Source organism: Sarcophilus harrisii, chromosome 3 (genome assembly GCF_902635505.1).
Source record: "Sarcophilus harrisii chromosome 3, mSarHar1.11, whole genome shotgun sequence".
Taxonomy (NCBI): Eukaryota; Metazoa; Chordata; class Mammalia; order Dasyuromorphia; family Dasyuridae; genus Sarcophilus; species Sarcophilus harrisii.
The window spans coordinates 388,148,600-388,166,426 of NC_045428.1; the positions used below are offsets into that span (position 1 = coordinate 388,148,600).

Below are 17,827 nucleotides of genomic sequence, written 5' to 3' on the forward strand. Positions count from 1 at the left end.
GATCTTTTGATATTCTTATCTGGGTTAACATCCCTAGAGAGATGACTCATGGGGAGATAGTATCCCCAATTCAGATTCCTTGTAAACAAAGTTTTGCAAGTACCATTTCCCTATATCACATACATAGGAAGTCACAGAACTCAGTTTTTATGTCTCCTATTGCAGTGAACTTTAGAGTGTAACATGTTGCTTCCCTAAAACCTTCAAAGTTTCCATTTTTAATTCTCAGGAGTAACTTCAAATTTAAGATAAAATATGAATGCATTCACTGTCCAAGACCTTAGAGTCTGTATCTGACTTTGTACTTGTGCCTTTGTATATTAAATTTAATCTCCAGATAGAGACTGCAGTGCAATGGAGTGTTATATTTGGAATGTAAAATGGCTCAGTTGAAATTCTACCTCAGACATGATTAACTAGGTATGTGACCCTGGAAAAGCTACTTTTACCTTTTCTCATCTTCAGTTTTGTCAAATATAAAAAGGAGATAATAATGGCACTTCTATCACAGCATTATTGTGAGGATCAAACGAGATAATTTAAAGGGCCTAGGAAAATAATGTTCTGTCTAGATGTTAGCTTTGCTTATTATTGTTCAATAATTCTAAATTATTATTAGTGAGCCAAGCATAGTGGTGCATGCCTGTACTCCTTGCTAAGAGAAAGGCCAATGCCATTGAAATTCTTGAGGTCAAGAGTTCTGTCCTTCAGTAGACAAGGCTAATCAATTGTCAGAATGAATTCTTGAAAAATTAGAATTTTATGAAGGACTAAGTTTCAGTGTTGTCTCCTATGAAAAGTCAAAAGCAGAGAACTTTTAGATAAAACATAATTTTTTACTTCAGGACTATGGTGTTTTCAATTTATACCTGAGAAGGGGAAAAAATAAGTTTGACCATTGGCAAATAGTCCACATGCAAACAACTCAATGCCTGTTATTCCCCTATCTCCTTTCTATCAAATGAAATTCTCTGTGTAATGAAGATTTTTGATAATAAAGCAAGAATATAGTTTTATAAATTGTTACAAACCTAACATTATCATTTTGCTTAGGCAAGCAGAAAAAAAGAATATTGATTTGAATTATTTAACTATTTCTTCTGAGGAAATGACTGGGTAAATCAAAGCTATTCAGTTGATAAGTTTTTGTATTTTGTAACAGACATCTCATAGAGGTATCAGATTTTTGAAAAGCTAATGTTGTTATGGGAATCTTTGCTGTCCATTGAAATAATAAGTTAGTCATCACTATGGTGCACATGAGCTTAAAATATGGCTCTAGTATTTATTTATTTTATACTTAGCTAAGGCATCCCATGTGTGGAACCACTGCTTTAATTGCATGCTAGAGGGCGCTGTTCAGCTGGAGATGTTTTCTTAAACTCTGGGGTCTGAGATCCAGATCACAAAAGTTATTTCAGATGCCTTCTTACTCCTGAATAGAAGTCTACTGAAAACATATTTGAACAGTGCTGGGGAATGAGTCTTTCCCATGAAGGAGACATACACATATACATATTGACTGAAAAATGTTAGTCTATCAATCTGACAGCTTTCTGAAATATACTAAATTCATTCTTAAAAGTTGCTACACATCTGAGAAGAATAAGGTTTAGAAGACTTGAGCTATTTTATTTCTCATCAGATATAGCCACCGAAAAATTCAGCTCTGCAGCACCTGGTGTGCAGGCTGGCAAGCTGTGCTCTCTTTAACTTGTTTAAAAGAGGTGGAGAAATGCATGCAGCAGCCAGCTAGCTGGCCTCTCAGCACAGGTGCTTCCAGTAACACAAAGATCAGTGTTCTGTAGGTTGAATTCCGTTTCAAGAGAAACAAACTACTCACAACTAATTTCCTCACCCAGTGCCTAGTTTCTCTGTCTCTACTCTCTTACCTTTCCAAAAGTGCGGTTAGATTAACTATTTAATCTCTACTTAAATGAAAGTACTGTCTCCCTCTCTTTCATTAAAGAGGACTTTATGTTGTGATCATGTTATTTTGTGTTCTGTTATTGATACCCTAGTATATTTTCAACCCTGAATAGTATTCTGCTTTATGGAGTTTGTTTCTATTATCTGTGCAAATCTTTTCTCTTTCAAGCTTAAGGAAAATTCAACTTTTAAAAAAGCACCTATAAAATATAGACATTTATTGAGTCCTGCTATGTATGGTGGTCAAGAAAGGAGAGGTTAAAAAGAAATATATTATAAATCTTCCTCCTTCAAGATACATACAATAAGAATAACTGACATTTAACAGGGAAGTATGTTATCTCCTTTGCTACCTTATATCAGTACTAATCAAATAAGTGCTGAAGATGTTATCTGTAACTTATAGATGAGGAAACTGAGACTGAGAAAAGCAAGATGACTTACCCAAGCTCATATAACTAATACCTGGCAAGAGTCAAATTGGGGTCCAGATTTATATGGAAGAAGTCACTAAAGAACATGTGTAAGGAGAAATATATGAAAAAGGACAAATAAATGGATTACCAATTGGGTAAAAGGATGAGTTGTTGACTAGAACAGTGAATAGTGTCATATGGGGTCATCTTGGAAGACTTTCTGGAAGAGATAAATTTTGAGTTGGGTTTTGAAGGAGAATAAGGATATGGATTTGAGGGAGAAGAGATGCACAGAGGGCTAGTCAGACAAAGGCATATGCAAACAGATGGAAGAAGTCAATCGTGCTCTGGGAAAGCAAACAGAAGGGCGATCTTCATTGTAAGTAGTAGAACTATAAAAAAGGATGCCTCATTTCTTATAATGATTGAAAGATTAACATTTGCAGGAAACAAACACTACTATACAATATGCTTCTTAAATCTGGACTTCTGAAAGTCCCAGTCCCCGAGTCCATTTGAAGATTATTCAAAAGATGAAAAGCATAATCCCTCTTCTGTCTACCACAAATGATTTCCTCTCTTTTAATTCAGGATGAATTTTGTTCTTAAAAGGCAATGAATAATTGTATAGATACAAGACTAAGGATAGAGGAATCTTTATGTATGTAGTGAGCGACATGGATTCCTATGTACCATCTAATGTTCTTTGTTCTAAACTGAACAAACTTTTTTTGGACAAATGAAGCTGGTTGTAAAGTTTTTCAAAGGTCGTTTCGGAAATCAAATTCCACAAACCCTATTTACCACTTACATTTTTACAACTACTGTCTCCATGTTAAACCAGGGATACTGAAACAGATATCCCACTGTTTGCTCAAAAGAGGGGCATATTTTCCCCGTATAGCGTCAACTGTGAGAAATAGCTGGATGAAAACAAAGAAATATTTCAATGATGGAGAGCAAAGGTGACTTCCTGTTTTGTTTTGGGCTTTGTTTTCTTCCCTTCTCAATGAGGTCTGTGTTTTTCTGATGATTTTAAACTTCTCTCGCTCAGTGATTTCCCATTGAAAGAGGATGGTGCGGGTGCCTCTGCAGGTCATTTCATTACAATATGCCCTGAAAAGGGAAGGGGAGTGGGGGTGGAGGAGAGGGAGGTTACATTAGTGGGAAGAAGCAGACTGTGAGGAGATCTGCTTTCTATTTTCTCCTCTAGATTGAATACATCTGGGTGGGGGGGGGGGGGGAAGGTTAAAGGAGGGAAGGGCTTTTTTTTTTTTCCCCCTCAGCATGGTGCAATTTTCCCATAGATTTCTTTAAAGGGCTAGGGGAAGGAGTTAGGCAGAAGCATTTGATAACAGCCATTTTATTTGAAAGAGTAAAATCAGAAACAATTAAGCAAAATTCCCAAGTGGTTTGGTGAAACTGTCTGGTTTACTGGTGATTGGAAGGCAAAGAGAAGTTATAATTACATAGGGCAAATTGAAATCAATGGGAAAGCTGATCCTTGTGTCCTGAGAATTTTTTTTGACTGATATATCTTGCGGAGTAACCGCTTCCCATCCCAATCGCTCATTTAAATGATGCTCCGGACTTCTGGGTTTACGTTCCAATGGCCTCACACTCGCACCATCGCTATTTGAAGTTGTCTGCTACCTTCGACTTTTATGTTTCCAATAACTGTCTTTCTTTCAATTCTCTACCCCTCTCCTCTTTATCCCCTTCCTCTGTATTACCCCCCTCCAGTTCGACTCTACAGAAAGAGTGATTTAAAATGAGAGTGTGAGGTTTCAGCTTTCCAAAGGAACAAACTGGAAGAAGGGATGGAAGGTGTCTTATAGGAACTGAGTCAACGCTGCCTCAGGGGCATCTCATCTGCCTCGCTTTTTATTTCCCCTCCCCCATCTCCATCTGCAACCCCCTTTCACTAACGTCCCCCATCACCTTCTCTTCCCTCCCCCTCTTTTCTGAGAAGAGGAGAAAGCTGGGGAGGGCTGGGACTCTGGCAGGAGGAGGAGCTCCCTCTTTGGCCATTAGGTGCGAAAGTAAAAAGGAGCTGGATTGGAAGCACAGACCTCATTTCAAAGCTGGTCCTGTCCCTCCTAGCAGCCACAACACTACTCCGAAATTCAGTGCTTACGCACCCTCTCCCTAAACCGCTAAACTTCAAGACTTACAAACACTTCCTTAACTTTTTCTCCCTATTCTCTTTGGGAATAAGGCATTTTCTTCCCACTTTACTTTCCCCCCTCCCCCATCCCCACTTTTCCCTCCCCCGCCTTCTTGCTTTCCCACTTTTCTCCTCTTTTCTCCCTTTGGAGAGTTTCAAGCTTTTAGCTGCTTTCTGGGATACAGAGGACTGGCACTTCCCATCACAAACAGCTGAATTCACTTTTGTGTTTTTTTTGTTTTCCTGTTATTTTCATCTCATCTAATTTTTCTGGGATGTCTGATGTTTCTGCCTAAGACGAAGGGAAATGAATAGATGCTGGTGAGAACTGAGAGCAGCAGCAGCAGGCGCAGCAGCAGCCCCAGCAGTGACTTCTGTGAGAAGCCGGTAGGACATCCCAGGGGAATCTAATCCAAGAAAGGCTGTGAGGGGAAAAAACTCACTGATCATTGAGAAAGGAAGAAAACAGAGCCAAAGGGTTTCTCCACCTCTTTAACTTTCTAGTCTCTCTCCTATTCTACCGGAATTATGGTTGACTGTGGCTCTGGAGAGATGCTGCTGCTGCTTCTATTTGCCATGGCAGGCATCTTCCTTAGCCAGGTGCCGGGAGCTCAGAGTGCAGCCTGTGAACCTGTTCGCATCCCTCTGTGCAAGTCTCTACCCTGGAACATGACTAAGATGCCCAACCACCTGCACCACAGCACCCAGGCAAATGCTATCTTGGCAATTGAACAATTTGAAGGCCTGTTGGGAACCCGATGCAGCCCAGACCTCCTCTTCTTCCTCTGTGCCATGTATGCGCCTATCTGTACCATTGATTTCCAGCACGAGCCTATCAAGCCTTGCAAGTCTGTGTGTGAGAGAGCTCGACAGGGGTGTGAGCCGGTCCTCATCAAATACCGACACTCGTGGCCAGAGAGCTTGGCCTGTGAAGAACTGCCAGTCTATGACAGAGGTGTCTGCATCTCTCCTGAAGCCATAGTCACTGCTGATGGAGCTGGTGAGTGCTGGGTCTCTACCTCACCTCTTCCCTTCTTGGATCCTATTCCACTTTTAGTGCTGGTTCTTTGCCTTCACCCCATCTCATTTTACCTTTCTCCCTTTGATCTAATCTCCTATTTCAGAATGATATTCACACCCTTAATCATTTCTCTAGCCAGTAAGAATCCCTCCTAATCTTAACTCGTTACCCTTCCAAACTGATGCTCCTTGCCCTTCGATACATGATCTCTCATTCCCTAAACACTTCATCCAGTCCCTTCATATTAGATATCTTAATGCACAGTTAAATAATCCCGTTTTTCTACCTCTCATGAACTCAAAGGAACAACACTTTGCTTAGACGAGCAAGCTTTTTTGATTAGGCTGCAATTTCTCTTAACATTTCTTTAAACCTTCTTAATCTTTCACAATAACGCCTTCTTCCCATTTTTGTTTTTGTTTTTGTTTTTTGATAACTTCACTTTCGTCTTTTAGGCAGCATCAAGTTCTAGATAGCATTTTGGGTTGCAATTAAGAAGTCCTGGGTTCCAATCTACCCCCAATATTTCTTGGTTGTGTGGCGTTGCTACATCTCTGCTCCTCAAGCAATGCCCTAGGATCTACCTATTAAGTAAGAAATGGGTTGTGATTTGGGTTGCTTGACAATTCCCTACAGAAGCTAAGAGACCCTCGAGTATCTCATTTTGACAGAAAGCACAGTGTTTTTAAACTCTCTGTTGTGATTTTTTGGGGAAAAAAAAAGAAAACTGGTCTCTTTTCCTCTTGAAGCCACTTTTTATGTAACCTTGTTACAATGCATAGATTGTAACTGCAGTGTACTGGCCAAATTCTAATTCGGGCAACTGTCTTTACCTTAAATTCCCTCTCTTGCTTCACTGAGATAAATAGTTCTTCAGTGCATGCTGGAAACAGTGAACTACTGATGAATTTCTGCTTTTCTCATATTTCATTACTAAATCTTCCCTTTAAAAATGCATTCTTAAAAGTCAACTGGAAAAAAAGTTTTTGGATAATAATAATAACATCTATATTGTACTTTAAAATTGCAAAAAACTTAATAAAGTCTTTTATTATTATATTCTTACTAAGAATAATCCTATTGTTAATCTTACAACATGTTCTTTCTCTTCTAGTATTCTCACCCTTCCTTCTTCATTCAACATTTACTTCCATTGTCCAAGTAGCCTGACCTTTTTATACTTTCATTTTATTCTTTCCTTCCAGGCAGCCTAATCCCTTTAACTCTCCATTTGCTTCTATCTTGTCCTGCCCACACTTAAACCATAAAACTTTATTACAGCTCTACACAGAATGGAACCAATCATTGTTTGCCCATTAAATTTCATTCCAATTGTGCTCCCCGTAAAATCTAATATCCCAATGAAACAGATTTACTCTGGTCTGTTTAATCCAGCTAACCCCATCTCCTGTATCATATAATCCAGACTTCTAACTTTATCTTTCATCAATTTTAAAAGCAAACTCAATACTTGAAAGCTCTTAAAACAAACAAAAAAAACACTTTGCCCTCATGTTTCAGATGGATTCTTTTCTCTGTTACCTTTCACTTTTAAAAAAATCTATTTTTCCTCTGATACCTGTGCCCTCAACATATAACTAGCTACAGATAACTGTTGATCAGGATATTGTTTTTAGAAACGTTATGAATCATCTTTTGCTTTCATTTTGCTTTCTTTTCCTATTTTATATGCATATTAGCTCACTGAGCATCAGGTAAGCTGAGGAAGAAGAAAACCATAGTATTGCTTTTCCATGGTAGTACTTAAAAGCTTTGACTACTGAAATGCTCTTCAATACAAATTTCTGTGTTTTCTGCTCCCTTTCCTCCCCTTTTCCAACCATGGCTCAACATCTTTTATTATCTTTGGGAGATAGCTTAACATAGTCAAATCATGCCTCTGACACACTGGCAAAGTTACTTTAGTCACTAGTCAGTGCTCTAGGCAGTTCAGTCAGATTGTAACCTGCACTGATAACAGGAGTCCTCACCTCTATACCAGAGAAATCTCAGGTTTGGTCTCTGTCCTTCCATCATTATCACCTTATAAAATATTTTTTTCTCCCTCTGGCATGGCAGTGTGGTATAGGGAAATAGGCACCAAATTTAATATGAGGAAACTAGGATTCGAATTCTGTCACTGAAATAAATTTTCACATCTACCAAAAATGGGATAATAATAATAATACTGGGCATTGTGGTTGTGGGCAAAGTTTTGTCAGTTTAAAGTACTACAGAAATGTAAGTTGTTATTACTTGATACTGAACTAAGAGCTAATTATATAATACAACTAGTCCCAAAGCCTCACTATTCATTATAGAGACAGGCTACCATAGAATTTCTCTTGTCTTGTCGATCATTGAGGACCCTAAAGGCTAGTGTTTCTTTTGGACTGTATTTGAGGACAGGATGGTGGCAATGAATTCCACAGCCATGTGTTTGTAAACTTCCCTCATAGAAGCTGTGGGGCTTTAAAAATTACTTTATAGAGATATCGGACCTGAAGGTGGCTTGGCCAGGTCAAGAGCTTCTCAAAGCAATCCCTTTCGATGCTGAAGAGAGGCAGTTTCAGTAAAAGTGCCCCCAAGTTACCTATTACTGAGGACCAGACCAAATGTAGCACAATAATCTCATTGAATGATTCCAAGGTGAAATGCATGAAAACATTCAGTCAATGGGAAGCTGATTCTGATCTTCCCCCTCCTCCAATGCTATAATATTCATAATTCCTACAGACCTATCCTTAATAGAAAAAAAGTTCCAAAAAGAGAATGGAGGAAAAACATGAACATAGATTTGTGTATATATCCTTCTGTGTACAAACATACACACTCAGATGCATGGTAACAACAAATTTTTTATTGGAAGGTCTCATTGCAATTAAGGAAGTGGCCAGAATCAAGGGGCTGAACTTTAATTCTTTTAGAAATCCTTTAATTTTTCCCTTTAAGACAACATGCCTATCACCAAAGATTCTAAGAAAGAGAGCTTCCCATTTAGTGATTGGCATTGAAAGTTTAGCTCTTTCCTTTAATGATATTAGTATTTGTGGCAATCAATCTTGAATTCATTTGGAATCCCTGATGCTATTCACATTTAATTGCAAAAAGCATATACACATCTCATCATCTCCTATTTCACTTAAAAAAAATTCAGAGGATTATTTTACAAGTTAAATTTGAACTAGGGGTTTTGTTTTGTTTTTGCTTTGTTTTCAAAGGTTTATTTAATACATATTTTGAGTTAGCTACTCAACTGAAAAAAAAATTTCTTCAACAACAACAAATCCCACTCCTGCCATTGTAATAAAAAAAAAAAAAATTGGTTATGTCAGTAGCCAACTCAGTTATGTTTAGGGTGTATATTGGCGTGTGATTTCTTAAGAATTGAATGTTCTCATTATCATTATTGTCCATTGTTAAGATTTACTGCCATTTTATATTTGGTCAGAAATCATTATAATTTGAGGAGTAGCTCACAAGGAGATAGGATGCAAACTTGTGATTTCATCAAGAGGAGAACTCAAGATATGGGGAAACTCCTTTTACTTTTTTATATTACAAGGTCTTCTGAAATTTTTAGAGAATTGCATGAAGCAGAGAAAAGGTAGTGATTTCCCTGCAGTCACATTGCAATCGTGTGTCAGAAGAGAGCCTTGAATTCCAGGTTTGTGACTTGAAGATTAAATCTATCATATCAGGGCTTTTTCTCCAAATTATTCTGATAAGCTGAATTCGTCAACAACCAAAAAATTACACTAAGGATTTTTGTAAGGTAATAGAGTCACATTGTGCCAGAAGAGATCATTTTTTAGTTAATAAATAAAATGAATGATACAGTGGGAGTTAATACTTGCAAAGTAATTTTCTAAGCCTGGCTCTCTAAAAAACCAGAACCAAGTAAAGAAATTCAAGATAAATTGGTTGTTTTTCCACCTAGCCAGTTGGGTTATGATAGTAAGCTATACTGGTACTGGACTAGTGGGAGGGAGCAAAGATCAGGTGGATTTAGCTTATCTCATTTTCTCCACTTGGATAGGGTAAAGCAGAGAGAGAGAGGGGGCCTTCATTGTTAGGATTATCGTTCCAAGATTATACTTTTTACATCATGGACCCAAGACTGAACTTTAAATTGCGGTCAGAGAAGACATGGAGGAATTCTAATTTAGGAAGTTTCCTTATCATTAAATGTTCAGTCTTCAATTAGCTAAAGTAGGAGATACTTTTAAACAGAAGTTCCTGTGCCAGGAATAGTTCTCTGCTTTACAAAGTTATGGTCAAACTACTGCTAGGTGGCAAAGTGGATAGAGTGCTGCCCTGGGATAAAGAGGGCCTGAGTGCAAATGTGGCCTCAGATACTTAATTATGTGACCCCCAGGCAAGTCACTTAACCCCATATGTGTCAGTACCTCATCTGTAAAATGAACTGAAGAAGGAAACAGCAAATCACTCCAGTATTTTTGCCAAAAAAAAAAAAAAAAAAAAAAAGACCAAAATGGGGTCAGAAACTACTGAATAACAGTCATACTACTGAGGGAATTTTGGGAATTGAGTGAACCACACTGGCTCCATCTTGTGACTCAATTTTGGATCTAGCTCAATTCCTTTTCTATTTAATTATGGATCTAGTCCAACTTCTATCTTGTGAGAAAACTTTATTCAGTTATGGGAATTGTGAGAAAATTTTACTGCATTGTTTGAACCTGACCCTTTGTGACTGGGAAGCTGAACCACCTCTACTTGTTGCTTAGAGACCATTAACTAAAGACTTAGGTTATGCTGACCAGAGATTTAGTTGTATCCAAAGATTGAAGCAAGTAGTTTTCTCACAATTATACATCTCAAGCAATCCATATGTCTCTCAGAAAACTGGCCCATATTGATAAATCAGTTATTGTTTCCTTGTTCCTTTGATTGAATACAGACATTTGATAGGGAAGTGGAACAGTTCTTTTTTTGATTGCAGGAAATTAAGTACTTGTTGACTCTTCCCCTCCCAATTTAGAAAAATCTCTAATCTTTCCTCCAATTAGAAATCAGATTATCTAATCTGGTGTCCTGGTTTTTATCTGGTTAATTGTTTTCTTTTAATGCAGAAAAATCTGTCTCCTCCTATATTGGGGGTCCAGTGCCAAGCTGAGGAAGCCTAGTACTGATTTGTTATGCATTTCTTATGTAAAGACAAAGAATTGTTTTTGTACTCCCATGTCTATTAAATAAAAAAAAAAATATTTAGATGGTACATTTGATAGAAAACTGAACCTGGAGCCAGGAAGATTTGAATTCAAATGTGACTTCAGATGCTTACAAGTTGTATGATCTTGATCAAGTCATTTACCTTTGCTTCATTTCTTATAAAACAGGGATAATAATAGCACCTACTTCCCAAGATTGTTGTGAGGATCAAATAAGATAATATTTATGAGTGCCTACTACTCTTATAAGTGCAGAATAGGCACTTAATAAATGCTTATTACCCTCCTAAATAGTTATACTCCCACTCCCTTTTTTAAGGGACCTGTGATTTCAATGGTACAGAAAAGTCCATGAAGGAAACTAACCAATATATACAGGTTCATACTCTGTAATGTATACTTTTGGAGAGTATACATGGCAGGAAGAGATTGAGTGACTTGTCCAGGATCCCTGAGGTAGTATGTCTTATGAGTAGGTTATAAGTAAGTTTTGAACTTGAGTCTTGGCCACCTGATTCAAGGCCATTTCCCATTGGTTATTTTTCACTGCCTCTTGACTAAACTTAAACATTGTAATTTTAAAAGCACACCAATTAGATTTGGGACATTTGATGATACAGCAGATAAAATGCTGAGCTTATAGTCAGGAAGACCTGGATTCAAATCCTGCCTCAGATACTTATTAGCTAGGTAAGTCATTTAACTTCTGCTCTGATTCCCATAGCAAAGTGGGGCTAATAATAGAATTTATGTCCCAGGATTATTGTGAGGGAGGTGTTACGGAAAAGCCTTAGCCTAATTCATGGCAAATAATAGGCACTACATAAATGCTTATTTCCCTTCCCTTCCCCAAATTAGTTTGTTTATGGTAGTTTATGAAGTAACTTATATACTTCTCAGTTTGAAGCTATAAGAAGCAGCTCTCCTGGATCCTGCTCTGTCTGGCCTCTATCTTCATACTAGACATGCTAGACATTTCCTTACAGTTGGCATTTATATAAAACCTTAAGATTTGCAAAGTACTTTGCAAATATTATTCATTTGATTCTCACAACAACCTGGGAGGTAGATTCTATTATTTCCATTTTAAAGTTAAGGGATCTGAGGGAGGCAGAGTTTGTGACTTGCCCAGAGTCACATTGCCCAATGTCTGAAGCTACTTTTGAATTCAGATCTTTCTGACTCCAAGTCTGGTGCTCTATCCATTGTACCGCCTAGCTGTCTCTTATGCCAAGGACCATATAGTGTTATCCATTTTAAAGAATAAACTTTTTTAAACCTAAACTTTATAGGTTGTTAGAAAAAAAAAGAACTATTTGAAAATGGACAAAACTGGTCACTTTAATTTAGTACAGAGAATCTTTACATCCTACTACTAATTCAAAAATAATTTATAATAAAACTTCTTCAAGCCAAACGCTTATTCTAGGAGTGCCTATGTGCATAATTGACAGTGTAATTGATTAATTTTTCCCATTTAGTGCATAAATTCAGTAAAAAATTAAGCTAAACCAAATGTTTCTTGTCATATAGATAAGCCTACAAGTTGCATCTGGAGTTTTCTTTTTCAATCAATTTTGTAGGTATTATATAAGTATAATCTATAACTGTTCAGAAATATGTCTCATGGTTGGGATGTTAGTGGAGAGGTAGGCCTTATTTTTGTTTTAGAATATTACTTTATGCAGTTAGATGTGAATCTAAGATTCAAGGGAACCCCTTAAAAGCAATTTGTTTTATCTCAGAAACATTGAGACAAAGTATGCAAAATCACCTGTGGTATATTGATATTAATGATTGATTTACATAGCATACTCATTTTGTCAAAGGTTCTCTACTCATTTGTCCACTAGGTTTAGCTTTGTTGATCACGATAATTTATGTTACTAAATCTTTTGCTCAAGTGATTACTTAAGGTCTTCCTGATCTTGGCCGAATCTAAGGGAAGCAAACTTTCACATGTATGAACTACAGCTGAATCATTTCTCTACTCCAGGAAAAACAGAGAGCCTTTTCTTTAGCCCCAGTCTAAAAATATTTGAGGGAATTAATACCAAGAAGGAAGAATTATTTAGTGTGATACACAAGGTTGTTAAGAGAATGGGGGGAAATGGAATAATCTAAAGAAATGGAAAATTTAAGACAAAAGGAAAATTGGCTTTATTATTTCTCCTTTGGAGAAATCATAAGTAAATTATTTTGGTTGTAATTGAAATTATAGAAATTGTAAATTACTTTGGATGGTAAAAAGGGAAAATAGCTGTTAATATTCTATGTCAGTATATAATTAGTTTTATTTATGGCTAATTCTTTGCATAGACTACTAAATTAAGAGATAGGGAGAATTTAGAGATTTAAATTTAAATCTGTCAAATGTTAATTTGGTAAATGAGAAAACTGAGGCCCATAGAGGTAAAAGAATTTGCTCAGATTTACAGAAGTACTAAATTGAACTAAACTCAGGATCTCTGAGCCCTGAGTACACCACAGTTTATCCTATAACTATTTTAATCTGGGACTGAGAAGCAGAGAGGTACAGTGAAACCTGGTAAGAAATGAAATTTCATTCATGAAGACATTGGCTGCATTCTTATAATGAATTAAAACAATAATCATAAGTTTTTTCAGTCATACCTGACTCTTGGTGATCTCATTTAGAGTTTTCTTTGCAAGGATCCTGGAGTAGTTTGCTATTTCCTTTTCCAGCTCATTTTATAGATAAGGAAAGTGAGACGAATAGGGGTTTAAGGTAGCAAGTGTTTGAAACCAGAAGATGAATCTTCCTGATTCCAAATCCAGTATTATACCCACTGTACCATCTGACTTCCTATAATTAAGGGCTTACATTTACTCATCTTTGTGTGTTGCAGCCCCCAGTAGAAGGTAAGATCAGGAAAATAGGAATTGATTTTTATTTTATCTTTGTATTTTCCATGCTTAGCACAAAATAGACATTTAGTAACATGGTTGTTCAAACTTGTCTCTCAGAATCTTTATTCATTCAGTTTTGCTGAAAGCTTCCCCTATTCCTCCTTCTTGTTGATATATTCCTCTCTCACCAACTTACTTCCTATTTACTTTGCCATGTATGTGTTGAATCCCTTCCTCCTCTATATGGTGTAAACTCCTTAAGGAAAGGAACTTTTTTTTGGTCTTTGTATTCCCAGGTTCTTAAACAGCATGCTTCACACATAGTAGTCCCTTATAAATGTTTACTGTATTTAATTGTCCCTTTTCATTTATATTATGGGAAGAAGGGGAATCAATTCTCATTCATTTATGCCAAGGAAATAAGAGTAACAGCCTTGATAGTTCAAAAGGATAGTAACCCAAAATTCATTTATCTGAGGTTTGAAAGTAAGTTTTGTTCTTTTGTTTTTTGTGTTTTTGTCTTTCTTTTATATCTCTAGCACTTAGCATAATTTTTAGTTCACAATATGTGCCTAATGTATTTTGACTGACTGACTATATTTGAATATAATAATTTCTTATATTGGAAGAAGCATTTCCTCTCTTTCACTTATAATTTTTAATGAGGATTCACAGGAAGAGATAAGCAAGAGTGAATGGATTGTAATTGCATTATGTCCCCTCTAAAACAAAACAAAACTCCAAGCAGACCTCTCTTCTGAATATCCCTATTTTCCTGTAAAAAACAAAAAAAAACTATTCTTTTTGGCTTCCAAGTTCTCAACTTTCTTCAAAGTTTTCAGTGATCTTTTAATTCCCAAGTTTTATTGTCTTTCACCAGTCCTCTATCATTCTTGATATTTTAGCAGCATTTGACACTCTTGAGCATTCCTCCTTTTCTGGTGCTTACTGTCTCTTTTCTGCTTTCATTTAATTCATCTCCCTAGCTGTCAAATTATTCTGCCAAATCTCCTTTTCTTATCAGCATCCATATCCCTCTCCCTTTTCTTTTTCTTTTCCCTCTCCCTTTCCTTTTTCTTTTTCCTCTCCTTTTCCTTTTCCCCTCCCTCTTCCTCTCCCAGACCCTATCCCAGGCTCCCTCCCCCTCCTCTTTTGAACTCTATATCTACAATATGAAGTACTTATTTAAAAATGATTCTCATAGGCATTTCAAACACAATGTCTACAATATTTACAATATATCTCATTCTCTTTCCCTCTTCTGAACTTCTTGAATCTGTTGTCTTCTCATCATTCAAATATTCAAATTTAACTCAATTTTTTACTCTTTTTTACCCCCTCACCTCATGTACCCCAGTTGTCCCAAATCTTGGCATTTCCATTCTCACCACATCTGGCATATAAATCCCTTTCTTCATGGACATAGATATCACTATAGTTCAGTAACTTCTCACCTCTCACCTGGGTTATTACAATAGACTCCTAATTGATCTTCATATCCTAAGTCTCTCTTACCACAGAGCTGTCAAAATGATTTTCCTAGATCTCAGATCTAGTCTTGTCACTTTACTACTCAATAAACTTCAGTTTATTTATTTTTTTACCATATTGTCCTTTAAAACTTTAAATGTCATTTACTTCATAAGGCACATAAAGACTGCTAGAGTAATATATGCATACATTTTGTAAGTACGCAAGTAGACACATATTGGGGTCATGGAAAAAAATTTACCAATGGAGTGATATAATAAAAAATTGTGGAGGCCATTCATATAGATCATAGATGTCAAATATGGAGGATGGTTTGAAGGAATCAGATTAAAATGTTATTGGGGGATATTTAACAAAATAAATAAAAATACAATACAACATAGATAATGTTAATATCTGGTTGTCGAAATCATATTGTGGCCTGCAGAGATCCTTATGTAGACCTTAGTGGCTCCATTTCTACTTGAGTTTGGTACCACTGGTCTAGATTATACATTCTACCACTTTACTCTTCACCTTATGCCAACAATAAACTAAAACATCTCTCAGAGAAATCTAAAACACAGAGAGAAGAGCTTGCCTTCCCTAAAGTTGCCTATCCTTTCTTAGGAAAGGTAGATAATTATTTTGGCTTCAAATCCTTTTTCTTCCTTTTCCTTCTAGGATAAAGTAAATAAGATATTATTTACAGCCAGATCTCATTGATGCAAATAACAAATCCCATGAAAATGGTCACATTATTTGAATTCTCAAATTCAAATTTTCATTGAGCTGGAACCAAAAAATCAGAATGAGAATTGCATTTTTCCCCCCAAAACTCAAAGCTGAGGTGAATTTATACAAGTTTAGGAAAATATGTACTTTCTTGGGTATAATGAAAAAATTTTCATTTAATCAAATAAATTGGAATGTTAAAAATCATTTAAAATAAATAGATATAATATTAATGGAATTCATTGTTACAGATTTAGAAAATGTAAGCATTCAGCCTTAGTATATATTACCCTTCATTTACTGCATTTATAAATGTCACTATTATAAAACCTAAAGTACTATCTATTGGTGACAGTATTTTTAATTGTTTTATTTATTTATTTATTTTTTATTTTACTGGACCTTTCTTTGGTGTCAGGAACTCTCAGGGAAGAGTTGTGGGGTGGTGCTAGTGGTAGGAATAAACACATATTAAGAGCTTACTATGTGCCAGATACTGTGCCTAGAGCTTTATAAATATGTCCTTCATCTATCAGATCATTTGAATTCTTAGTAAGGAAATTCCAAATGTGAATGTGAAGAGGCAACTTCAACATAAAGTCTTAGGGAGTCACTGGAGAGTCAAAGACAGAGCTTGACCTCCATCTTCCCTTCCTTGAGACCCAGCTATATCAAATGAGATCAATTCTTTGCCTTATGTATTAATGTTAGCTGCTATTATTTTAATTTTTTTAATAAGAAGATCTAATTTTTAATGTTTCCTAGAGCTCGCCTCATGTATTGGCACAAAGACTGGATTTAAAAGTTAGAAAACTTGGGGGTCAGTCTTACACACTTGCTAGCCATGTAACATTGGACAAGTTATTTAAACTTTCAGAGCCTCAGCTTCCTCATTCCTCATTCTCATGGTGAGAAGGATAAGAATAAATAACATTTACATAGTACTTATTTTATGTCTGGCACTGTGCTAATCTTATTGTTTTTACAGTTATTATCTCATTTGATTCTTACAACAACACTGGGAGGTAGGTGATACTATTTTCCTCATTCTACAGATGAGGAAACTGAGGCAAATAGCGTAAATGACAGCTATGAAGTTTCTGCAACTGGATTTGAACTCGGGTCCTATGCTTTATCCACTGTATCCCCTAATTGCTCCTTGAATAATAACATTTCTACCATCTATCTGATAAAGTTCTTATAAGGTGGATATTTTTCAATTTCACTTGTATACTATTATTCATACTGTAGCAAAATCCCTTTAAGAGAATACTGGATAGCTTTTCATAGTGGGGCATTTCTATGCTTCTAGGGGAGTTTGAAGCTGGTGGATCACTTGAGCTCAGAAGTTTCAAACGTCAGTAAGGCTATCATTTATTACTTAGATTTGCTGTAAGTCTAGCACTAATATAGTGGAACTTCTGGCAGTAGAGGGACCATTAGATTGCTGAAGGAAGGAGAGATTAGCCCAGGTTGGTAATGGAACAATTTAAAACTTATGTATCCATCAGCATTTGGGAGTAGGGTTGGCTGTGGCAATTATAGATTGGGTGAGATGGGAGATAGAAGGAACTAAGGAAGAAGGAAAGGATCTGAGCCAAAATAAGGGTCAAGTTGATACTATAGAACAGTGCCTTACATGTTAATCAATATTTGTGGGTTAATGCCAACATTCTGAAAACAAGTTTACTAATAAATCTTTACATGTTTCATGAATCAATTGCAGATTTTCCTATGGATTCTGGCAATGGAAACTGTAGAGGTGCCAGCCCTGGTGAGTATCTTATCTGTTAAATACTTGCATTCTGAGTATGTTTATTTTTCTTTTAGTTAATAGCATTAAATGTAAGCAAATTCTTTTTTTTTCAAAAAGTCATTTTTATTGAAACTGAAAATATATTGTGTAAAATGGTAACTTTGCAACTCTAAGCTTAAGTAGTCAGAAACCAAATTTATGGTCCATTGGGGTAGAGGGTTATATCAATTGTCTTTGTTTTAACGTTACTTTTCATCCTTTCCTTAA

At 36.2% G+C, this 17,827-nt stretch overlaps 1 protein-coding gene across 1 annotated transcript in view; it reads left to right on the top strand.

Moving 5' to 3' along the window:
• Positions 1-4,361: 4,361 nt before the first annotated feature.
• Positions 4,362-17,827, top strand: part of FRZB (frizzled related protein) — a 53,280-nt gene continuing 39,814 nt past the window's right edge. Inside the window, exons 1-2 of the mRNA XM_003764027.3 lie at positions 4,362-5,512; positions 17,531-17,578. Coding sequence (XP_003764075.1) covers positions 5,041-5,512; positions 17,531-17,578 — 520 coding nt within the window. The 5' untranslated portion in view covers positions 4,362-5,040. The remainder of the gene's footprint in view (positions 5,513-17,530; positions 17,579-17,827) is intronic.